Below are 26,473 nucleotides of genomic sequence, written 5' to 3'. Positions count from 1 at the left end.
TGAGCACAGTGCTTGACTCATAGCAGACACCCAGTTCCAGCATCCACTTCCCTCCACCTGTATATTGGAAGGTAATTCACCTTTGATTCTAAGACTCAAAACCTCAAAGGAGGGCTTCCCTGGTGGCGCAGTGGTTGAGGGTCCGCCTGCCGATGCAGGGGACACCGGTTCGTGCCCCGGTCCGGGAGGATCCTGCGTGCCACGCAGCAGCTGGGCCCGTGAGCCATGGCCGCTGAGCCTGCGCATCCGGAGCCTATGCTCCGCAACGGGAGAGACCACAACAGTGAGAGGCCCGCGTACCGCAAAAAAGCAAAACAAAACAAAACAAAACAAACTCAAAGGATCCCAAGATCTAGGTCTAGAGGGAATGGAACCTGAGCCTAGTAGGAATAAGGATAGGTTTGGACCCAGGGCCAGCTCTTCTGCAAATCCATCAGCTGAGGACAGGTAGGGTCAGTTCTCTTTGCAGAGAACCTTACCCAGAACCACAGAAAAAGTAATTGTTCCCGGACCATTTACTAATGAGATTTATTTATTTTTAAATTTAATTTTTTATTTTTGTCTGCATAGGGTCTTCATTGCTGCTCACGGGCTTTCTCTAGTTGCAGTGGGCTAGGGCTGCTCTTTGTTGCGGTGCGGGGGCTTCTCATTGTGGTGGCTTCTCTTTTTGTGGAGCACGGGCTTCAGTAGTTGTGGCTCATGGGCTCTAGAGCACAGGCTCAATACTTGTGGTGTGCGGGCTTAGTTGCTTCACGGCATGTGGGATCTTCCCGGACCAGGGATCGGACCCATGTCCCCTGCATTGGCAGGTGGATTCTTAACCACTGTGCCACCAGGGAAGTCCCACTGATGAGATTTAGATGTCTGCCTTGCGCTATCAGGAGGTAGGCAAGCCTAAAAGGATATAGTCATAGAGTGGCCTGGAGAACAATGATGCATCGTGAAAGTGCATGGTGTCACCAGTAATGAGTCTCAGACAGAGTCCACCTCATCCATCCAGAGATACCTGTATCTCCATCAGAACTCATATCCACATACACAGAAGACTTTGCCCTGTTGCAAATTAACAAAGAGCCTCCTGGTTGTTTTTTGATCCAAGAAGCATGAGAAGGTTTTTCCAGCACCTAAGCACTTCTAGGAAGTGTCTCCATCAAATATTAAACCCAGGGGGCTAAGGAATCAGATGGTACACTCGCACCCTTTGTTCCCATACAGTCCCTCTGTAACTGCCTTTCCTCCCTGCCTCAGATGGGTGTTTCGACAAAGGGTTCAGGTGCCCGTTAAGTTCATTTATGGTTTGGTTCAGCAGGCTGTTTCATTTCAGTCGAGGTATTATCAATCCTGGATTCCTTGCTCCTAAAGCACAGAGGCTGAGTGCTAATGCTGTTTGTTGTTCAGGGCAGTGCATGGATGCTGGCTAGTCATGGGTGTGCCTCACCCTTGAACAGACATTCCTTCTCATAGGAGGAGTGGAAATCACAGTATCCCACTTGGACCAATGTCTGAACAGCTGTAATTTTTTTTTAACGTGTCTATATATTTTAAGGAAAATAAATTCCCCTGCTGGTAAGGAAAAACTCTCTTATTTGAAAAGCAAAAATCGTAGCTTGAACTTGTATGTTTTGAGTCTCCAAGGAAATTTGAGGTTGAAGAATTTCAGCCTTCAGTGATCTTCGCTTTTGAGGTTTTGATTTAATTTTGGCAGCCAGGTGGTTAGCGGAAGGGGAGGGTGTCACCTCAAGAACACTGACCTCCTTTATTTATTCTTTTTTTAGTCACTCATTCAGAAATTATTCATTGACCTACTGCTCAGCACTGGGCACTGGGGTTTAAAGTTATGTGCCCAAATCAGAGAGGCCAGACTACAGCACAGTCACTGAGCTCACCCAAGGCGCTTTGTTTTTCATGGTTGAAAGGGAAGTGGACTGTGCATTCACTTCAGTAAATTTGACAAGAATAACATGGTGGGTCTGTGGGTCTTCAAATAGCCTGAGAACCCATGAAACCAAGTATGTAAATGCAGGTGTTTCACACACAGTGTCCTTCCTGTCTAGGAACTCCCCCAGGTCATCTGTCCATGGCTTCTGATGTACAGAGGAAGGGCTGTGCTGGGCTGGCAGAGTGGGTGCCTGTTTGGTTTCCTCCATTCCTTCTCACTGTGCCCCCGTCCCTGAAGTTGGGTAATTGGTAAGGAAGACAAGCTTCTCAAAGGGAGCAGGGGGCTCCCCTGGTGGCTCAGTGGTTGAGAGTCCGCCTGCCGATGCAGGGGACACGGGTTCGTGCCCCGGTCCGGGAAGATCCCACATGCTGCGGAGCGGCTGGGCCCGTGAGCCATGGCCGTTGAGCCTGCGCATCCGGAGCCTGTGCTCCGCCACGGGAGAGGCCACAGCAGTGAGAGACCTGCGTACCACCAAAAATAAATAAATTAATTAATTAATTAAAAGAGGGAGCAGGGCCAAGGGCATCAACATCAACAACAACAAAAATCAAGAAATACTCTTCTGGGGGAGTTGGCTAGGTGCCAGGTACTGTACTGGGTTCTGGGAATGTGATCATGACAGACTGTATCCTGCCTTCATGTGCTTACATCTCATTAGAAGGTCAACCAAAAACCAGAAAACAAAAAATTAAAGTATCTCTGTAAAGCGGGTCTCCCCTGCTAGTCTCTGTCTCAGCATATTATCTGACTCATTCACAGCAGAGATCACAACCTGTAATTATTTTGTTTTCTTTTTATTCCCAATTAGAGGGCAGGGAGCATGCCTGGCTTGTTCACTGCTGGATCCCGGGACCCAGAGCAGGGCCCTGCACATCAGAGGTGCTCGGTAAACATAGAGCGAATGAGCAAAAACTAAGTGACACTGTGAAATGTTTGCCTGGGCCCAAAGTTTAAACTTCAGGCTCCTTCTGTGTTGCTGGCCACGATCAGCACCACCCGATGTAATGGGAATTGAAAAGAAAATCCACTTTGATAATCCATGCAGATTATATTTTACAAAATATGTGGGTTTCTTAAGGAGGTCATTCTATCCCAGATTAACTGGCTGTGGTTTAATTTCAAAGGCCACTCGAGGACTTTTGTCTCCTGGGTTTGACACTTGGAGTGCCTGGAAACATCTGGGGTTAGTGCTTAGGAGGCTGCACTCAAGCCCTGGGTGATATATTGAGTTGGTCTCAAGAGAGCTGAGTGCCCGTGAGGGAAAGAGCCTCTCTTAGTGTCCCCTTTCCTTCACCAGCGTGGGCCTCTTGGGGTAACAGGCTACTACTAACATGTCATGTTGGCAAAATCATTGAGCACTCGAAATGGAATTGTAGCATCATAAAATTCCATAATCTGACAATACCAGGTAGCGGTTTTCATCTTTATAGCTTACAGTTTGGGTACTATGTAATGGGAGGCACCATTTATTGTGCCCCTACTATGTGCCAGCCCTCATTCCAGGTGCCATATACACATCATCTGTGATCCTCAGGACAGCCGGACCTGGTGGGCGTTATTTCCACTTTACAGGTAACATCCCAGAGCCTCTGCCCTCTCATGGAATTTTCCAAGATTCCAGGTATAATTCTGGAGCTTCTCAAGGCAAGAGAAGCCAGACTTAGGAAAAGTACAGGCTATCCCAGACAGCAGGTCACCAACGCAGCTGTTCCCCACTTTTCTACCCCAGCACATGTTACTAATTGATGGCAGCCTTCTCTCATTCACTATGCTGTGGAATCCTTCTCAGTACAACACTCCAGGCATATGCTACCAGACATTTCCGGATGTCCAATGAGTTGTAACCTATTTGCCAAGCATGCTTTAAATGGTGTGTGTGTGTGTGTGTGTGTGTGTAAAGGGTTTTGCCCTAGGAATTAGAATCCTGGATTCAGAGTGTTACACTGTAGCCATGTAACTTGGAACAGATTGCTTATCTCTTCTGACCTCAGTTTATTTATCCATAGAATGGGAACTATCCCTTGCCATACATGCCTCCAAAAGTCACCATATAAATATAAGCCAGTGACTTGGCTTCAGAGACAGCACAGTGCTGCTTTTAATTGTAACTGGATTATGAGTCAGTATGGGTCATGTCCCTACACAAACATGAAGCATCCTCAAAAATGGCAAGCGGCTCTCAGCATCTTCTCCTCCCAGAGCCCCTGAGCAGAGTATTTGACTCCCTAAAAATCACATGGTGAACTTGTTAATGAAGATTCTTGGGCACTGTCTCAGAATGGCTGATTGAGGATCTTGGCTCCTGGCATTGGATCTCTAAACTGTTACACTGCTCAAGTGGAATAATATATAGGATCTAGCATTCCATACTCTGGATAGAACCATGTTCACCTTTGGGATTTTAAATGTCTATGTAGCTAATGACAGAAAAAGAGGCCCCAATCTCCTCCACATCTGTGTCTGACAAACTCTTATTCATCCTTCAGACCTATTCAAATGCCCTCTCCTCTAAGAAGATATCCCCAGATCCCACTAAGACCAAGCTAATTACTCCCTCACTGTGCTTCCAGAGTCCTCCAACACACATTCTGAGCACCTACTATGTACCAGGCACTCTGCTAAGTTCTAAAACGCATTACTGTATTTACTCCTCCCCCTTAGAGAATAAAAGCTAATGTTATCACTTCCACCTTAGAGTTGAGAAAGGGTGACTCAGACAAGTGAAGTGACTTTCCCTAGGATAACTGGATCTTACTGCATTATAATCACATCAGAGTCTGTGTCGCCTACATGAATGTGAGTTCCTTAACTGTGGAAGTTGCTGATCTTGGCATTCCTGGGAGCAAACACAGGACTTAGCACATAACAGATGCTCAACAAATTTTTGTTGATGTGAAGAAATAATAGAACAATTCTAGTGAGACAGACAAGGACAGCTCTGGTTGCTTTCCAGTCTCTGCCTGTGTTCATACTCATCATCTGATAGAGGAGGAAGAGGAGGAGATGGTGGACTTCTTTGGGGGTTGAAGACTCCAGATATCTCTGGATTCCACTGTAACCTCATACCAGTAATTCTGGTCCTTTGGTAGCTTTAGCAAGTCACAAATTTAGGGACTCGAGAAATACTTGCCTGATTGATTAAGCTGGGGATATAGAAGAGAGGTGAATGTATCTTTGAAGAGCTTTATTGTGTCTATGGATGGAGTTTCTTTTCTTTTTATAAAGAGGATAATGTATTTTCCATACCCAACCTCATTGACTTCCTTGGTCATAAGTTCATTTCAAATATAATTTTCTTCAGTTCAAATAATGACTTTTCTGAATCTTGGTGTTTATGGCTAGAACATAGGAAGGTTGGAGAAGATGTCTAAGGTTCTTTCCAGCATTCTGGTTCCGTGCTACATCAGCACCCTGGACGATTAGAACAAATTTAAATTACCCAAGTACAAAGCAGCTCTAAAAATGGAATATCTTTAAGTGAATTAGATTTTCTTTCCAGTCTAATCTCTTCTTCCAAGTTAAAAAAATATGAACTTTATGTCAAAATTTCTAAGCCTTGATATACAGAGACATTTAGAAAAAAACCAGAAATTTAAAGAGAAACAAACTGTAGCAGCATGAGTAAGAACAATAATGCAAACCAATTATCCTAGAGCTTAATAGTTTCCCGTAATTTCTTAGGCTTTCTTAGGACTATTCATTTACATAGCTTGGTTAAAGGTTTTGCATAACATGGTAGAAATGGTAAGGATAACGTGCTATTTGATGGCATTTTTTTCTTTCCTTAAAGCCATAATCCTTGTTTACATTTGAACTTTGTTTTATCGTTTGTTTCACAGCGAAAACGGAAGCAGAGCGCCCAGGATGAAGATGCCATTAGCCTTTGCAGTCTTGATATAAGTGTAAGTACAGTCCTTCCTGTGTCCCTGCCATGAGAATACTTTTCATCTCTGAATTTATTTGTTAATATGCTGTGTGCTTTGAGTGGGCTTGCAGGATCCAACTGTGGAAATTGCAACCTGGGAGGAAACTCTCTTTAAAAAAACATTTCATTTTACTGGAGAAAGCTGTGTTGCCAACTTAAACTTCAAAGCCAAGCTGTTTATTGCCTGTGTCTTTTCTCTCATAAAATGAATTATGAAGTCAGTACATCTGTGTAGAATCTAGATAAATGCTGCTGTGCCATGTTAGAGGCTTGGTCCAGAAGATGGACCAGATGTTTGTCCCCTTTGGGGGAAGTTGGCAGGTTGGCCCAATTCAGGCATCTGGTGGCTCAAAGGCCAGAAGAAGTCTCTGGCAACATGGCTGAGGGAGTGGCTTTGGATTCAACAGCTCTTAGTTTGAATCAAGATTCTATACTTAACAATTGTGTGACCCCTATCCTCACCTCTGTTTCCTCATCTGGAGAAGACTTAACCTAACAGGATTGTTGAGAGGATCAAACAAAACAGAAAAAGTGAGACTACCAAGCACATTGCCTGGTACATACTAGGCACCCACCAAATGTTAACCTCATTGTGTTTTCTTTTAAAAGCAGAAGTTTGCAAGAGATGTTTAAGTGACCTGGTAGTTGTGTGCTAGTGATGATTGAGGTTAAAAGCTTTCTTGGATTTTTCAGGCCCACATCCTTGGATGCTTAGTTTTAGTAGCTTTCTTTGCATGGCCTCCTTGTCTCCCTACTGACACGATTGAGAAGCCTACCTGAGCTTCTGATGCTCCCATCATCCAGGGGCTGGGGGAACCCTACCTAGGCTCCCCATGTCTATTCATCTTTCACACTCCCTTGAAGTTTAATCATTGTGCACAGTGTATCCATCTAACATTAGGCCCTGGTCTTTCTCCTCTACAGAGGCCACAAAAGTCATTGTTGTGAGATGAGGCTTCTATGCTAAGAATTAAAAACTGGGTCGTTGTCCTGGCTGTGCCTGTAACTAATGATGTAACCTTGGAAGTCACTTTCTCTCTCTGGGCCTCATCTGTTAAAAAGATAGATTTGAGATCAAGTCTTCTAAAACCATTGTGAAAATTTGAAACTTCATTGAACGCAGATTATTGGGTTCTCATCTGATGACATTTATTTACCAATATAACAGTGCTCTCTTAGTTATTTTTAATTGTGGCAGAGTTTTCTGTGATGCAAACAGCCATCATGGAGTGAGCCTGAGCTAGCATTAATGTACTTGCACATCTTTATTTTACCATATGGTGTTTGTTCCAGTGTTTAGACCATCAGGTTGATGGAGTTGGACCAGTTATTAGGTTGCCATGGTAACAGGACAAAAAAGATGATGGTCTTCTGGGTTTTACTTTACTCACTGAATGTTTTATTGTTGACAAGTGAAGTCTTTGGAACTTCCCTTATTGGCAACAACTTTTTGGTGTTTGAATGTTTTCAATTTTGTGGCAATTATTAGAATCATTGATGTTCAGAATATATAGAGCCCTTAGCCATCATGTTGTCCAATCCCCTCACTTTGAAAATGAAGAAGTAGAAACCCAGGGAGGTGTAGTGATTTAATAAGATCTTAATCTAGGTCATTTCTAAGATCATGCCTATTATACACTTTTCCTCAACTATGTTTATTTTTCAGGGAAACATGTCTCTAGAAGCTTTATTCAAAGAACCACTAAACTCTCTTATATGAAAGGATTATTTGCAACCACTTGTTGTGATATGGTTTTTGTGCTGATTGGCATCCATGACCTTGCCTTCTCGTCAAAGTCATCTAAGCTCATGTAATGAATAATTTGATGTCTTTTCTCCTTATGCAGCTGCAGAAGGTATTTCTCTCTCTCTTTTTCTCTCCCTCTCTCTGTCCTTCTCTCTCTCTCTCTCCCCCTCTGTCTCTCTAACCATCTCATATCATGTTTTGTCACAGTTAAGACACTTTTATGGAAAAGAAGTCTGCCTTTGTGCTCAAGGAGTCAGCTATGGCCAAACTCCTTTCTGATTTGCATGACATTTTTCCTGAATCTTGGCAAATAGATTCCAGAACTGGGGCAGAGTTTCCTCCAAATATTGTCACATAGTATTATAATCATTATAAAACTTAGAAGAATCCTAGAAGTTGTTGGAGGACATGAAAAATGGTGTTTTGCAGTTTTACTGACAATCCAAGCTGTATGGAGATGACAGGATGTGTGACATATCCAAATGTAGCCATGGAGGAAGTGTCACTAATTTTCAGTGCCTTGCACCTAACAGGCACTCAGTAGAGATGACTTGAATTGAATGAAGTAGTGGGTGGAACCACTCACGAGAAGATTGTAGCCATAAAGGCTACAATGTCTAAATAAATATCTGAGTCCAATAAATTAACTTCTCTAATAGATAAATGGCTTTGTAGTCTCCCTAAAGGTGCTTTTAAATGGTGATATTCGGTAGTCACGGTCCCTTAACTAACCAGCAGCATTAATGAAGAGTTGTTTTGAGCCTGTTTCTATGTGTAGTGGAAAGTATCTGAAAAAAAGGTGGGTTCCAATGGATGACTCATACTGGAGGATGTGAGGGTTTGGGAAAGTAATATTAGTAACGCTCAATTTTGATTCCACTTAATAAGTGGAAAGATGTTCACCATATGTGTGCTTTGAACAAGAAGTTGCTAGATGGGGGACAGGGGTCTTTGGTGGATCATGGTCAGGTTTCCATTGAGTCCTAGCCCCATGCTGCACAGTGAGCTCTTGGTAAATACTTATTGGTTGATGAATTTTAACAACAACAAAACAAAAACCAAAAAAACCAGTGAGCCTTCCTAATGTGTATGTGGAATTCAACACACATACCCCCCTTAAAGAACTATATCTGTGACATAAAGTTGGGAAATGTTAGCACAGAAACTTTCCCCCTTTGATTAAAAAGCATATATAGGTGTCTGAGTGCTGATAACACCAAACATTCCCATTAACATCTTGCTTTATTTTAAAGCGTCAGATGACAATTCTGATAGGTACCTGGAAGGGAGTTTTCCTTCTAAACTCCTCTGCAACCTCCTATTGAACTTGGGCTTAGAGACCAAACAGGAGTGGGTTAGCTAAGGAAAGAGCTTATCTTTACAGAACAGGGATCCTCAATTGTTTGGGGTGGGGGGTGTTATGGATTCTTTTGAGAATCTGGTGATAGCACTGGGCTCCAGAAAATTTTACAGGATTGATGTGTGACGTCATGGGCCCCAGGGAGCCCAGCCAAGACCCCACGTTAGGAGTTCCTCTTAAAAAGGAAATTGGAAGGGTCTTAAGGCATGGTGACGTATCTCCACAGAATTATTATCCCACCCTCCACCTCCAGCACTTGGCGAAAAATGAATTGCGGCTGCAGAGTCCACACTAGGTGACAATATAATTGGTGTCTATTTTTTCCCACCACTTTATCCAATCCGCTGGCTGAGCCCCCAGCTTCCTGGCAGGATAGAACGCAAACTATTCCAGGGGAAAAAAAAAAAAAGCAAACTATATTTTTGAGTACTTTTGAAAACAACTTGCTGAGTGGAGAGTGCTCCCAGCAGCCGCCTACAAATCTCCTCTCACATCAGAGGATATGAGTGGGATGGTTTCAGGGACATCGCTTCCCCCACAGCACTTTTCCAGTTTAAATTCTAGTGAGTGAGAGATGCCTGAGGGAAGAGCTGGGTTTCATGTTCCCTCAAGAAAGGCCCTTGGCAGAGGAGCCAGGTGTGCCCCTGACGCAGGGCACTGCTTAGCACCAAGCATCCTTTATCAAAAAACATATGAGTTTTGGTGTGGGAGTAAAAATAGTTTCCCGTGAAGAGACAACGTAAAAGATAAAAAGGGATATGTGTTCTCTGTAGAAAATTTGGAAAATGTGAACAATAGAATTCACTGATACTCTCACCTCAAAAGTAGTGGCTACATTTTGATGTATCACCTTCCTGACATTATACACACGCTCACTTAAAACTTTTTCATTATGAAATATTGCAGACATACAAAATGGTATAAAGGATAATGTAAAATTCCATGTAGCTACCAAGAAATATGCCCTTAACAACAACGCCACAGGCCCTTGTAAACCCCTTTCTCTGCTGAGTTTAATGTTTATTGTTACCTTCCCTGTCTATAAACTTGCTACGTACATGTATCCCTAAATGACACATATATTTTCAACCGACTTTTAAAGTTTATATAAGCACACAATTTTAAGAAATTGATATCATAACACATATTAATTTATTCCTGTATTTTCCATTTACTGTATTGAGATCGTGTCACCACATCCTGAAATATTCTTCAAGAACATTATTTTAAATAACCATACTTTGTCAAATGGATGCATCAGATTTATTTAACCAGTCCTTCCGTGGATATTTAAATAAGTTACAATTTTTCACTGTTATAAATAACACTGTTGGGCATCCAAGAATATCTTTGTGTGATCTTTTATCAGTAGGATAAAATACAAAATTCCTGGCTAAAAAGGAATTAATCTTTTTTAAACCTGTGAACAGGTTTATACCCCTTCTGGCAGTGAAAGGTGGAAATGCAGTTCAGAGCAGCTGAGTGTCTTGTACGGAAACTCAGAATGGGGGATTGTTTTCAGTTTTCTCTCCCACATCACTCTTGCAACTGTATTGCTGGTCCCTTGCTAAGTGTAACTTTATATGGGACATTTGCTTACACCCCCTCTTTAGGAGGAGCCCCTTCTGTTGCCCCTGGCAGAGCCCAGGCCTTGCCTGTGCTTTCCAGTTACTTACCCTGTTATATGGACGCTCAAAGCGCAAGAGTTGATATACTGATAGAGGGGGAAGCTTTCCTGTCTCGATGAAGCTAAATGACATTTCATTGCTAGGATATGTTAAACTAGACATGGAACAGCAGCAGGATTATATTATCTCTGCTCAGCAGAGTCCAGATAATTAAAAAAGATACCATTTCTGTGGTTTTGTTTCTCTTGGTCTGTCCTGGAACTTGCTAACTGGGGAGATTAGCCTTGCCCTGGCCAGCGTGAGGTCTTGATGAATTATGTGGGAGATTTTAATAATGCTCTTATCGCCGAGGAGACCAGGCCTGCCCCTGAGACTAGGTTGTCAGTAGCGCATACCTGTGTTTAACCTGATGGCATTTTTTCTATTTGGGATTTATGATCTGCCCTTGCTGCCTACGAAATTATTTGGGCCTAAGGTAGTGGAGACCCTATGTTGAGTCCCAACCCAAGTCTCTGATGGCAGATGTGCTTATTGTTGACACAGGCACATTTTATCATGCCTTTGGCCTAATTGATAAGGTTGTGGACTGTAATCATTTCGCTGTGTACTCACTGTGGTCTTTTCTCTTTGATCCACCTCTTGAAAAGCACAGTGACAAAAAAATTCCAAGGAGCTTCAGAACACACTCTCAGAAGTTAATGATGTAACAAAGTGTCCATCATCGTTTATTGCTCCCCTTCAGTGACCCCGATGGGGCCCATGATTATTGAGGGTTCTTGCGTTCTGAGAATACCTATTTGTTTGAATTTGTTATCAGAATTAAAAACTTTGGAGCTTAGAGACTACACATCAGTCTGTACCTCAATTTCCTCACCTATAAACTGAAGTCGTAGCAGTGCCTTGCCTTGGAGTTGTAAGGATTAAAATGAGTTAATTCATGTAAAGCACTTAGTACCTGGCCCCTGGGTAAGCACAAAACATACTAGCTATTGTTGCTGTTGATTTCATAATACAAAATTGATTTTATGGTTAAATTTGAGGGTGTTTATTGTTGGTACCAGTGTCCCATACATAGAACTGATTATGAAATTAAAAAAAAAACACCAGGATATAAAGAGATGTATATGAGGAGTTTTATTACAGCATTTTAAAATAATAGCCAATAGCTGGAAACAGCATGAATGACCAAATTATATAGAGACTTGTAAATATATTACAAAATATAAGTGTAAAACACAATTACAGAGCGCATTACTATATAAATTATGCCTCTAGATTTATATATATATTTGTCCCCATGAAAGAATAAGCATGGAAGAACATACAGTACATTGTGGATAGTGGTTACGTTGGGAGAATGGGATTATAGGAAGGGGTGGTTGAGTTCCAGGGGTTCTTAACCTTTCGCATGTTGTGAAACCTATGAACCTTCCCACCCTCAAGACTATTTATATGTGCTTAAATTAAAATACATAAGATTAGAACAAAACCCAGTTGTACTGAAATACAGTTATCAAAATATTTAAAAACAAATTTGTGGTAAGAGTTGCATGTGTGCTTCTTAATTAATGCATTAAGTAACAAGATCGATCTGACAACAAATCTAATAACTAATATACCTTCCGTGAGATGATAAGAGTAAATGATATTTTGAAATACCCACGCCATCCACACTGTGATTTGAAAACATAGTGATTTCCATGGTGACAAAGTCACAGGTCTGCTAATGCTTCTGTGATTTGTGGTCTCCACTCATGCTTGGAAGGAAATGCTACATTTTGCTTGTTAGTAAAACTGAAGATGTGTTTTTTTCCATCCAAGCTCACTGAATTGAATCCATGGACTCTGGAAGATTTTAGATTAAGAATCCCTGTTTAAGATACTCAATCTGTTACGATAAGCTTTGTATTGTATTACTTTAGTAATTCAAATGTCTAAAATTTTTAAAAAATATAATCGATTTGACCTGTTATATACGAGGTTGTTAGTGTGTTAAAAGGGGGAATGTAAAACACTATATAAAAGCAAGGGATGGTGATAATGATGATAATGTTTTTAGGAAGACCTTGCAATAACCATTAAATCAATTCTCTATACTTGGTGTTTATATTTTCCTTTGAGACCAGCTTGGCTTTTTGAAGTAGATGACTTAAATCACCCCAATAGTTTATTAGATCTTTTGTGCTTTTTCTGCTGTTGGAAAATAATTTTAGGGTAGAAAAATGTTCTTATTTTTAAAAGATGAATACTGAAGTATTTAGATTGTCATGATGTCTGTAATTTACTTTTTAAAAAAATTTATTTAATTATTATTTTTTTTTTGCTACGTTGGGTCTTCATCGCTGTACTCAGACTTTTTCTAGTTGCGGTGAGCAGGGGCTACCCTTGGTTGCGGTGCGCAGGCTTCTCATTGCGGTGGCTTCTCTTGTTGCAGAGCACAGGCTCTAGGCACGCTGGCTTCAGTAGTTGTGGCACGTAGGCTCAGTAGTTGTGGCTCGTGGGCTCTAGAGTGCAGGCTCAGTAGTTGCGGTGCATGGGCCTAGTTGTTCCGCAGCATGTGAGATCTTCCCGGACCAGGACTCGAACCTATGTCCCCTGCATTGGCAGGAGGATTCTTAACCACTGTGCCACCGGGGAAGCCCTGTAATTTACTTTTGAATACTTTATCGTAAGTTATAAAGTGAGTATTTTTAAAAGAAAAAGAAATTATTTTTAATTACACAAGCAACACTGCATATATATTTGCATAATTAAAAAAAATCAGACAACAGAGATAGAGCTGACTGCCCCTTAACCATCCACGGTCCCACTTACCTTCTTAGGTATAATCATGGTTATCAATTTAGTCTCCTCCCAGATATTTAAATATATTTAGATATATAGATGGATACAGCTATAAAAATTAGCTTGTGATGGCTTTGTAAAGATACGTGTTGTCATTTTTAGTTTTACTTTGCAATTTGCTTTTTTTTTCTTTTAAATTGTCTATTTTTTAAGAGCAGTTTTAGGTTCACAGCAAAGTTAAGCAGAAAGTACAAAGAATTTCCACATAGCCTCTGCCCCCACATGTGCACAGTCTCCCCCTAATATTGACATCCCCTACCAAAGTGGTACATTGTGACAACTGATGAACTTACATAGACACATCATTATTACCCACAGTCCATAGTTTACATTAGGGTTCACTCAGTGTTGTGCGTTCTGTGGGTTTGACAAATGTGTGATGATATATCCACCATTATGGTATCTTACAGAATAGTTTTACTGCCCTAAAGATGCCCTGTGCCTTGCATATTCATCTCCTCCTCTTCCCAGCCCCGGGCAACCACTGATCTTTTTTCCTTTTCCAGAATGTTATACAGTATGTAGCCTTTTCAGACTGGCTTTTTCATGCAGTAATATCCATTAAGTTTCCTCCATGTCTTTTTGTGGCTTGAGAACTCATTTCTTTTTTTTTTAATCACGGCAATAATATTCCATTGTATGGATATACCATGTTTATTTATCCATTCGCCTAGTGAAGGATATGTCTCATTGTATTAGCTGCTGCTTCTTTTTGCATAAGACAAATGGGTCATAGTTTATTTTAACGTGATTCTCCATTGAGGAACATTTTTGTTGTTTCCAATATTTCCCAGTTACAAACAATGACCATCCTCATATTCCAGAGCAAGTGGTAAGGTAGATGCAAAAAAGTACCTGTGGACACTTCCTATTTTAATGTTAGTGTGAATAATATTAAATTACCATTTTACAGTTCATCTTCTTGTGCAAACAATTAAAAACCAACCTGTTACCAAATGCAGATCTGAACAGGCTGTGAAAATTAGTGGAGAGGGAAACTTATTTTGTCTCCATCATATAGGCTTCATTTATTTATTTATTTATGTGTTTATTTATTTCTTTTTGCCTTCTTATTTATTTATTTTTTTAACATCTTTATTGGAGTATAATTGCTTTACAATGGTGTGTTAGTTTCTGCTTTATAACAAAGTGAATCAGCTATACATATACATATATCCCTATATCTCATTGATCTTGCGTCTTCCTCCCACACTCCCTATCCCAGACTTCTAGGTGGTCACAAAGCACCGAGCCGATCTCCCTGTGCTATGTGGCTGCTTCCCACTAGCTATCTATTTTACATATGGTAGTGTATGTATGTCCATGCCACTCTCTCACTTCATCCCAGCTTAACCTTCCCACACCCCATGTCCTCAAGTCCATTCTCTACATCTGTGTCTTTATTGCTGTCATGCCCATAGGTTCGTCACAACGATTTTTTAAATTTTTTTTAGATTCCATATATATGTGTTAGCATACAGTATTTTTCTCTTTCTGACTTACTTCACTCTGTATGACAGACTCTAATAGGTCCATCCACCGCACTACAAATAACTCAATTTCATTTCTTTTTATGGCTGAGTAATATTCCATTGTATATATGTGCCACATCTTCTTTATCCATTCATCTGTCGATGGACACTTAGGTTGCTTCCATGTCCTGGCTATTGTAAATAGAGCTGCAGTGAACATTGTAGTCCATGACTCTTTGAATTATGTAGTGGGATTTCTGGGTCATATGGTAGTTCTATTTTTAGTTTTTTAAGAAACCTCCATACTGTTCTCCATAGTGGCGGTATCAATTTACATTCCCACCAACAGTGCAAGAGGGTTCCCTTTTCTCCACACCCTCTTCAGCATTTATTGTTCGTAGATGTTTTTGATGATGGCCATTCTGATTGGTGTGAGGTGATACCTCATTGTAGTTTTGATTTGCATTTCTCTAATGATTAGTGATGTTGAGCATCCTTTTATGTGTTTGTTGGCAATCTGTATATCTTCTTTGGAGAAATGTCTATTTAGGTCTTCTGCCCATTTTTGGATTGGGTTGTTTGTTTTTTTGACATTGAGCTACATGAGCTGCTTGTAAATTTCGGAGATTAATCCTTTGTCAGTTGCTTCATTTGCAAATATTTTCTCCCATTCTGAGGGTTGTCTTTTCGTCTTGTTTATGGTTTCCTTTGCTGTGTAAAAGCTTTTAAGTTTCATTAGGTCCCATTTGTTTATTTTTGTTTTTATTTACATCACTCTAGGAGGTGGGTCAAAAAGGATCTTGTTGTGATTTATATCATAGAGTGTTCTGCCTATGTTTTCCTCTAAGAGTTTGATAGTGTCTGGCCTTACATTTAGGTCTTTAATCCATTTTGAGTTTATTTTTGTGTATAGTGTTAGGGAGTGTCCTAATTTCATTCTTTTACATGTAGCTGTCCAGTTTTCCCAGCACCACTTATTGAAGAGACTGTCTTTTCTCCATTGTATATTCTTGCCTCCTTTATCAAAGATAAGTTGACCATATGTGCGTGGGTTTATCTCTGGGCTTTCTGTCCTGTTCCATTGATCTATATTTCCGTTTTTGTGCCAGTACCATACTGTCTTGATTACTGTAGCTTTGTAGTATAGTCTGAAGTCAGGGAGCCTGATTCCTCCAGCTTCGTTTTTCTTTCTCAAGATTGCTTTTGCTATTCGGGGTCTTTTGTGGTTCCATACAAATTGTGAAATTTTTTGTTCTAGTTCTGTGAAAAAATGCCGTTGGTAGTTTGATAGGGATTGCATGGAATCTGTATATTGCTTTGGGTAGTATAGTCATTTTCACAATGTTGATTCTTCCAATCCAAGAACATGGTATATCTCGACATCTGTTTGTATCATCTTTAATTTCTTTCATCAGTGTCTTATAGTTTTCTGCATACAGGTCTTTTGTCTCCTTAGGTAGGTTTATTCCTAGGTATTTTATTCTTTTTGTTGCAATGGTAAATGGGAGTGCTTCCTTAATTTCTTTTTCAGAATTTTCATTATTAATGTATAGGAATACAAGAGGTTTCTGTAATTTTGTATCCTGCTACGTTACCAAATTCATGGATTAGCTGTAGTAGTTTTCTGGTAGCATCTTGAGGAGTCTCTATGTATAGTATCATGTCATTTGCAAACAGTGACAGTTTTACTTCTTCTTTTCCGATTTGGATTCCTTTTATTTCTTTTTCTTCTCTGAGTGCTGTGGCTAAAAGTTCCAAAACTATATTGAATAATAGTGGGGAGAGTGGACAACCTTGTGTTTTTCTTGATCTTAGAGGAAATGGTTTCAGTTTTTCACCATGGAGAACGATATTGACTCTGGGTTTGTCATATATGGCCTTTATTATGTTGAGGTAAGTTCCCTCTGTGCCTACTTTCTGGAGGTTTTTATCATAAATGGGTGTTGAATTTTGTCAAAAGCTTTTTCTGCATCTATTGAGATGATCATATGGTTTTTCTCCTTCAATTTGTTAATATGGTATATCACATTGATTGATTTGTGTGTATTGCGTGAATTCCTGGGATAAACCCCACTTGATCATGGTATATGATCGTTTTATTGTGCTGTTGTATTCTGTTCACGAGTATTTCGTTAAGGATTTTTGCATTTATGTTCATCAGTGATATTGGCCTGTAGTTTTCTTTCTTTGTGACATCTTTGTCTGGTTTTGGTATTAGGGTGATGGTGGCCTCGTAGAAAGAGTTTGGGAGTGTTCCTCCCTCTGCTATATTTTGGAAGAGTTTGAGAAGGATAGGTGTTAGCTCTTGTCTAAATGTTTGATAGAATTTGCCTGTGAAGCCATCCGTTCCTGGGCTTTTGTTTGTTGGAAGATTTTTAATCACAATCTCAATTTCAGTGCTTGTGATTGGTCTGTGTATATTTTCTATTTATTCCTGTTTCAGTCTCGGACGGTTGTACTTTTCTAAGAATTTGTCCATTTCTTCCAGGTTGTCCATTTTATTGGCATATAGTTGCTTGCAGTAATCTCTCATGATCTGTATTTGTTTGGTTTGTATGGTATGGTTGTATGTATGGTTTGTATTTCTGCAGTGTCATTTGTTACTTCTTTTTCATTTCTACTTCTATTGATTTGAGTCTTCTCCCTTTTTTTCTTGATGAGTCTGGCTATTGGTTTATCAATTTTGTTTATCTTCTCAAAGAACCAGCTTTTAGTTTTATTGATCTTTGCTACTGTTTCCTTCATTTCTTTTTCATTTATTTCTGATCTGATGTTTATGATTTCTTTCCTTCTGCTAACTTTGGGGTTTTTTTGTTCCTCTTTCTCTAATTGCTTTAGGTGTAAGGTTAGGTTGTTTATGTGAGATGTTTCTTGTTTCTTGAGGTAGGATTGTATTGCTCTAAACTTCCCTCTTAGAACTGCTTTTGCTGCATCCCATAGGTTTTGGGTCTTCATGTTTTCATTGTCATTTGTTTCTAGGTATTTTTTGATTTCCTCTTTGATTTCTTCAGTGATCTCTTGGTTATTTGGTAGTGTATTGTTTAGCCTCCATGTGTTTATATTTTTTACAGATTTTTTCCTGTAATTGATATCTAGTCTCATAGCGTTGTGGTCAGAAAAGATACTTGATACAATTTCAGTTTTCTTAAATTTACCAAGGCTTGATTTGTGACCCAAGATATGATCTATCCTGGAGAATGTTCCATGAGCACTTGAGAAGAAAGTGTATTCTGTTGTTTTTGGATGGAATGTCCAATAAATATCAATTAAGTCCATCTTGTTTAATGTATCATTTAAAGCTTGTGTTTCTTATTTATTTTCATTTTGGATGATCTGTCCATTGGTGAAAGTGGGATGTTAAGGTCCCCTACTATTATCGTGTTACTGTCAATTTCCCCTTTTATGGCTGTTAGCATTTGCCTTATGTATGGAGGTGCTCCTATGTTGGGTGCATAAATACTTACAATTCTTATATCTTCTTCTTGGATTGATCCCTTGATCATTATGTAGTGTCCTTCTTTGTCCTTGTAATAGTCTTTATTCTAAAGTCTATTTTGTCTGATAAGAGAATTGCTACTCCAGCTTTCTTTTGATTTGTATTTGCATGGAATACCTTTTTCCATCCCCTCACCTTCAGTTTGTATGTGTCCCTAGGTCTGAAGTGGGTCTCTTGTAGACAGCATATACATGCGTCTTGTTTTTGAATCCATTCAGCCAGTCTATGTCTTTTGGTAGGAGCATTTAATCCATTTACATTTAAGGTATTATCGATATGTGTGTTCCTATTACCATTTTCTTAATTGTTTTGGGTTTGTTATTGTAGATGTTTTCCTTCTCTTGTGTTTTCTGCTTAGAGAAGTTCCTTTAGCATTTGTTGTAAAGCTGGTTTGGTGGTGCTGAATTATCCTTGCTTTTGCTTGTCTGTAAAGGTTTTAATTTCTCTGTCGAATCTGAATGAGATCCTTGCTGGGTAGAGTAATCTCGGTTGTAGTTTTTCCCTTTCATCATTTTAAATATGTCCTGCCACTCCCTTCTGGCTTGCAGAGTTTGTGCTGAAAGATCAGCTGTTAACCTTATGGGGATTCCCTTGTATGTTATTTGTTGTTTTTCCCTTGCTGCTTTTAATATTTTTTCTTTGTATTCAGTTTTTGGTAGTTTGATTAATATGTATCTTGGCGTGTTTCTCCTTGGATTTATCCTGTATGAGACTGTCTGATTCCTGGACTTGATTGACTATTTCCTTTCCCATATTAGGGAAGTTTTCAAGTATCATCTCTTCAAATATTTTCTCAGTCCCTTTCTTTTTCTCTTCTTCTTCTGGGACCCCTATAATTCGAATGTTGGTTCATTTAATGTTGTCCCAGAAGTCTCTGAGACTGTCCTCAATTCTTTTCATTCTTTTTTCTTTATTCTGTTCTGCAGTAGTTATTTCCACTATTTTATCTTCCAGGTCACTTATCTGTTCTTCTGCCTCAGTCATTCTGCTATTGATTCCTTCCAGAGAATTTTTAATTTCATTTATTGTGGTGTTCATCATTGTTTGTTTGCTCCTTAGTTCTTCTAGGTCCTTGGTAAACATTTCTTGTATTTTCTCCATTCTATTTGCAAGAATTGGGATCATCTTTACTGTCATTACTCTGAATTCTTTTTCAGGTAGACTGCCTGTTTCCTCTTCATTTGTTTGGTCTGGTGGGTTTCTACCTTGCTCCTTCATCTGCTGTGTGTTTCTCTGTCTTCTCATTTTGCTTAACTTACTGTGTTTGGAGTCTCCTTTTCGCAGGCTGCAGGTTAGTAGTTCCTGTTGTTTTTGGTGTCTACCCCCAGTGTCTAAGGTTGGTTCAGTGGGTTGTGTAGGCTTCCTGTTGGAAGGGACTGTGTTCTGGTGGATGAGGGTGGATCTTGTCTTTCTGGTGGGCAGAACCGCATCCGGTGGTATGTTTTGGGGTGTCTGTGACCTTATTATGATTTTAGGCAGCCTCTCTGCTAATGGGTGGGGTTGTGTTCCTGTCTTGCTAGTTGTTTGGCATAGGGTGTCCAGCACTGTAGCTTGCTGGTCATTGAGTGGAGCTCGGTCTTAGTGTTGAGATGGAGATCTCTGGGAGAGCTGTCTCTGTTTGATATTACGTGGAGCCAGGAGGTCTCTGGTGGACCAGTATCCTGAACTTGGCTCTCCCACCTCAGAGGCAGAGGCCTGACACCCGACCAGAGCACCAAGACCCTGTTAGCCACATGGCTTTTGGGAAGTCTGAGGTCTTCTGCCAGTGTTCAGTAGGTGTTCTGTAGGAGTTGTTCCACATGTAGGTGTACTTCTAATGTTTTTGTGGGGAGGAAGATGATCTCCACGTCTTACTCCTACACCATCTTGAAGGTCTCTCCCATATTGTTTTTAAGTACTCCTCGGCAGGTGAGCCCCCCAGAGCACCGACTGTGGCTTCACATACTCTCTCCCGTCGCCTCTGGCTTCTGTCTTTAGGCTTCAATTAAATAAAGGCTGTGCAACTTTTAAACTTATATATCCAGAAGTATATTCCTTCTGTATCATCCATGGTTAGAAAAACAGAACTATAGTTGTAAATTCACAGGATGAGTCTTGTTATATTGACAAAGTTTGTATCTCAACTGCTTTTAAAATTTTGTAGTTTATCATTAATTCTATTTTGACTGAGATTATTTACAGTAAAAAGTCACTAGAAAATAATTGTTCACAAATACTTTTCTTACGATTTTTTTTTTTCTAAAACATAGACTGGGTCTGTCCACCTGAAAATTATGTAAATAATCTTGGTGAGACAGTACCTTCGGGCTTCCATTCCCAGCTAATTGAGTTTTTCCCACAAATGACTTATGTAATTGCATCAAGCCTCATCTTTGATCTGGTTATATATTCCTGGTTTCAGTAGCAGAAGCTGTTTTTCCTTCTTCTTACTTTTCTTGGTTGTGTCTGCTGCCCGTTCTCTGTGAAGAAAAGGTGGTGGGTTGACTTTTTTCCCTTGACATTTACTGGGAGTAAACTTTTTACATTACTGGATTGCTACTTAAATTTTGGGGTAACTTCTGAAAAATGTCAAAAGAATGAAAGATCCAGAATACTCAGGGTTTGCATGTCTTCCTCTACCCTGCTCTCTAACTTACACTGCTGTGTGTGGCTTATTTTGTGGAGAGTGGGTTCAATATGAGCAGGTGGTTTATAAGCTATATTCACAGCTGGTATTGAAGGTGAAGTGTTTGAAACTGAATCACAGGCTTATTATCTTTAGCGGTCAGAATGCCATGCTTTGGGTTAACTCAGAAATCCTGCCGGGAACTGAAGGTGTTTATTTTGGTTTTCTTTAGCAGATTGACTTTCTTTTCTTTTAGTTTTTAAAGTGAGATTTCATTTACTCTCCACACACCTCAAAATATCAACTTCTAAAATTGGAATCCTATACTGAACACAAAAATCAATAAATCTAAAGTGTTTTCTTTACCTTTATTTGCCAAAGTGATGCTTTTCGTAGCCAGGTCTATATAAATTCTATCCAAGGAAATAGTTATTACTGTAGAATTAATGCGTTTATTTGTTCATTGTTTAGTACATTCATTGAATCATTCATGTACTAATTCAATTGACTGATATTTATTGGGCTGTACTGTATGTCAGGCACAAGGACACTGAACAAAGTGAAACTTAAGATTCATTCATCTGCAGACAAGTGGGAATTGCTCTCTGTTTTGTTACAAGTTAACCAAGCACAGAAAAAGCACATTTTAGCTGTCCCCAGAATTGGTTTTCTCCTTTCTGTAAGGGAATAATTCCAATTGTCGATTGGTTTAGAAAGAAAGAAATTTGCTATAGATTCTGCTGCTAACATTTTTCTCACTTAGAGTACCCCTGAAATTGACTTATTTTCCTGTAGTTGGTCAGCCCAAAGGTTCAACTGAGGATGTGCTTCACTTTATTTTAGGCAAAAACTGACCCTGAGAACTTATACTCTATGGCAGATGGTCTTTGTATCTGTGCTCTCCTTACAGTGAGGGAGCATTGGGTTTCAGAGCAAGAGCTCTAGAATTTTTAGACCTGGAAGGGACTTTAGAGATTATCCAGTTGAATACATTTCATTTTGTAGATATGGCAATTGAAGCTGAGAAATATTAAGTGTTCATCCAGCCCAAAGTGACCAAGGAAGAGTGAGAATATAATTTGGGGGACTCATGTTCTGGGTTGTACCTTAAATCCAGAAGTTAGAAACTAACAACTCTGGTTCACCACTTCCAAGCTGTGTGATCTTGCACAATGTATTCAACCTCTCTGTGTTATGATTTCCTTGGCTGGAAAATGCAGATGATAATAGGGTTGCTATAAGGATTCAATAAGGTGATGCACGTAGGGCTGCGGCTCAATGCCCAACACAAGTGAGCACTTAATTACTGTTGATATTCTAAAATATTCTAGGAGCATGGGATAGGACATAGGTGGGGATATTGTCTGTTTTAGGCACTACTGTCTCCCTGGTACCCAAGAGAGTGCCGGTATGTACCCAGCCCTCAGTCCAGATTTGATGAGTGGATTTTTTTCAGATGTACAACTGGTAATTCTCATAGAGGATAAATGATACCAAGAAGGAGAAAATAAAGATGATGTTTATGTGTTGCTTAGAACAAGAGGGTTGGGGAGTTCTATGCCTTTTTTAGGGGGAACAAGTTTGTTTTTAAATGTATTTAAATTTTTATTGTTTTTAAAATTTGTTTATTTATCTGGTTTTGGCTGCTTGGGTCTTCGTTGCTGCGTGTAGGCTTTTCTCTAGTTGCGGTGAGCGGGGGCTACTCTTTAATACGGTGCACGGGCTTCTTATTGCTGTGGCTTCTCTTGTTGCGGAGCACAGGCTCTAGGCACGCGGGCTTCAGTAGTTGTGGCTCATGGGCTCTAGAGCGCAGGCTCAGTAGTTGTGGTGCACGGGCTTAGTTGCTCCGCGGCATGTGGGATCTTCCCAGACCAGAGATAGAACCCGTGTCCCCTGCATTGGCAAGCAGATTCTTAACCACTGCACCACCAGGGAAGCCCAGTGTGTTTTTAAAATGTTTTAATATGTGTTTAAATGAGTAAAGAATAATTAATAGGACTATTTAACCAAATGCCTCAACTGTTGATTTCATTCTGCAAAGCTTTGTTCAGAGCCCAGCAGTCATGATCAACAGGTGACTAGTGATAACACCGCTGTCAGCTCTGCCTTTAAATAGAGTCAGAACCACACCATTGTTACCTTCTCCAGCTGGACCACCTTTATCAGGGTCCCATCATCTCCAATGTCTGCATGATTCCAGCGGCCTCCCTGCTTCTACCCTTGACCCTCTGTTGTCTACTCTCAACACAACAGCGAGAGGGGTTCTTTTAAGCCTAAATCACATGCTGTTTTTCTCATGTCTCCCTCCTCACTTAGCAGCATGCCCAGCACCATGAGGGCATGTAGCTACTCTGGACCTCGTCACCTCCCACTCTCTCACTTCCCTGTGCTCCCACCACACTGGCCTTTTCCTTATTCTTCTACACTCATACCCCAGAGCCTCGGCAAGTGCTGTTTCTCTCCATTTGGAAAGCTCTTCCAGACACCCATGTGACTTACTTCCCATTTTCCTTCAGGTATCTGCTCAAATGTTCTCAGACCAGCTTTTGCTGCCTCCCCACCCCCGTGTGGAATAGCATTTCATTCCCCACCCACAGCCCACCCTGGCATTCCCTGCCCTTCTTACCTGACTTTATTTTTTCCTTTATAGTATTCATCATCACCTGCCACATTATGTATTTTTTAAATTATTATTATCTGTCCACACTAGAATACGACTCTCATTTTGTTTTCTGACATATTCCCAACATAGGGAATGGTGTCTGGCACAGAGTGCATCCAGTTAATATTTGTTGAATAAATGAATGAGTGGCCACTTCATTGTTCAGGTTTTGTGCTGTCTTTGGAAGGTTGCTGTAAACATGAACTGGATTTATCTCAGCAACATTGTAAGAATGTCTGTCTTCCTCTATAAACATATTTGCATCCCCTTATTTTGGAAGAAAATCCATAAAACAAGAGGCAAAACCAAGGCCTACCTGAAGAGACAGTGTGCTGCACGAAGCGAGTTAAGTGAACATAATGCCAGGCTTTTATGAGCTAATAAAATAAATCAGCCTGAGGATAAGAGGATATAAGAAGTGTGGAATGTACACATGATTTCTACAGATGTGGAATTGTTGATGCCAATGCTTTCTCATTTCACTCGGTGCTGCGGGAATCTCTCAGGATAATGGTAGAAATGGAAATTTTCTGTTAAAATGAAAAACATTCCCCTTTTGAAGTCTTAATTCCTTTCCATTTAACTGGTATTTATTGAGTGCAGAGCCCTGCTCCTGGTGCCCACCATGTGGTGACAGGAGGAAAGAAGCATGCAAGGAGTTGTCAAACACACTCATCTCTGGATGATCTGAGTTAATGGAAGGGAGTGTGTTCCAGGTCAGTTAAAACAGTGGACTGGAGATATGGGGATATATGTTTATGTATAGCTGATTCACTTGTTATACAGCAGAAACTAACACACCATTATACTCCAATAAAGATGTTAACCCCCCCCCCCAAAAAAAAACAACAGTGGACTGCCAGTACATAGTTGCATCTTACCCTAGACCGTGTTCTGGCAGTGACATTGAAGTGAGTGTGTCTTGCCTTCTTGAACATTCTCAATACTGTGAAGAAAATAAGGGAGCTGCTTTGGAGAGACCCGGCTTTGTAGGAACTGGAAATGTGATGGGTTATCCCAGCTGGACCTGGGTGGAATTCTTCCCCACTCTCCCTCCAGGGTTAGTGGAGGAGCCTCACCTGGGAAAGTGATGCAGGGCACCTGCCGTGCTGACCTACCACCTCTACCCTTGTGTGTTTAGCTTATTTTACTTAGAGAAGGTAAATAAGGTTGTGGTTTAAAATGCCTTTTATTGACCATAAGCTTCGAAGACAGTGGAAAACTAAATAAGAGGTGCTGAATGGACCCGAAAATGGACCTGATGATCTACTCAGCTCATTCATGCTAATAACTTAAAAGAAGGGTGGCTTTTTTTTTTTTTTTAATTTGCAAATAACCCAAAAGACAGATGATTAGACCTACGGCTAACAGAGGCAGCTGCACTTTTTTTTCTTTTTTTTTTCGGTACGCGGGCCTCTCACTGCTGTGGCCTCTCCCGTTGCGGAGCACAGACTCCGGACGTGCAGGCTCAGCGGCCATGGCTCACAGGCACAGCCGCTCCGCGGCATGTGGGATCTTCCCGGACCGGGGCACGAACCCGTGTCCCCTGCATCGGCAGGCGGACTCTCAACCACTGCGCCACCAGGGAAGTCCCAGAGGCAACTGCACTTTAAACAAGATGTCCACGTTCACAGATGGCACCTTACCAGTCACCTGTCTAAATGTCGTTAAAGCCACAGGAATTGACTAAATTCCATAGAGGAGATAGAAGAGACAAAACATCTTCTTAACATGGTTTGGTTTTCACACATTTGAATATTATGTTTAGCTGAAAAAACTTTGGATTTCAAGTATTGTACATCGTCTTCCTTTACTGTCGATGTTTCATGTTGTTTTGCCTTCAAAGGGGGTTTGCTTGTGATTATGTTTCTGAAGTGCCTTTTTCATAGCTTTTGACAACTTGCCATGTTTTGCCTTGCTCTCTTTGCCACAGTAGAATACTTTCTTTCAGGCCAGCCCAAGCTCTGCCACGTTGTGTTCTCTGCCTCGCTGCTGCTTTAAATTTTGCTATGTCCCTCAATGATGGTCTCTCTCTGTAATACAACCAGCAATTGATGCTGAAATTTAATTTAAATTATTGTCAGACTGCGGAAATAGGCCTGCCATGTGCTTGCTGTCCCTGCGGGGAAGTGGAGGAGTGTCTGAAATGAGAAATGAGCCGGCTGCTGGCGACAGGCATGAAGAATGTTTCTGAAAACATGGATGGTATGAAGGGAGGGTTATCTCCGTGTGTTATATAATGAAAGGCTTGATTTATGGGGTCTCGGGAAACCACAGTTAGGGGCAAAATTGCCATTGGGACCCCGGAGGTTTTGTTTAGTTTGGGAGCTTATGTTTGCCTGAAGGTCTTAGGTTGTTGGCAGAAGAGTGACATTTTACTGAGGAGACTTTGAAATGTTATTATATTTTATGTGATGTGGTCTTAAAGAAGCAAGCATGCTTCTGAGAGAAGGATATTGAGTCATTTCTCTCTCTCCTGGAAAGGTCTATGTTAAGTGGCTTTGATCATTAAATAGCTTCCTGATGTACAGGTGACTTGGAAGCCATTTCTAGACTCTATGGTCTTTGAGGGTCTTACGTGTATTCTAAAAATCTTTTCCTTGTTTATTCTTTTATTCATATTCATGTTGATTGAGCATCTCTTACACTCACACTGTGTTGGTGGTGAGAGGATAAAATGGTGAACAAGCCAGGCAAGGTTCTGGTGACTTACAGTCCAATGATGAGGTAGACATTAATTAAAAATCACAGTAACAAGAATATAATAACAAGTGGAAATAAAAGCATGGGAAGTA

The 26,473-nt window shown here is 40.4% G+C and overlaps 1 protein-coding gene across 4 annotated transcripts in view; it reads left to right on the top strand.

Annotated features, from left to right (window-relative positions):
- ARHGEF3 (Rho guanine nucleotide exchange factor 3) overlaps nucleotides 1-26,473 on the top strand; it is a 311,757-nt gene that overhangs the window by 162,599 nt on the left and 122,685 nt on the right. For all 4 annotated transcript variants that reach the window (XM_067754831.1, XM_067754832.1, XM_067754836.1 and 1 more), the window contains one exon: nucleotides 5,779-5,841. In XM_067754831.1, coding sequence (XP_067610932.1) covers nucleotides 5,779-5,841 — 63 coding nt within the window. The remainder of the gene's footprint in view (nucleotides 1-5,778; nucleotides 5,842-26,473) is intronic.

The sequence above is a fragment of the Pseudorca crassidens genome, chromosome 10, assembly GCF_039906515.1.
Source record: "Pseudorca crassidens isolate mPseCra1 chromosome 10, mPseCra1.hap1, whole genome shotgun sequence".
NCBI lineage: Eukaryota > Metazoa > Chordata > Mammalia > Artiodactyla > Delphinidae > Pseudorca > Pseudorca crassidens.
The sequence above is the reverse complement of the archived record's forward strand: the minus strand, read 5'-3'. Positions and strand labels throughout refer to the sequence as shown.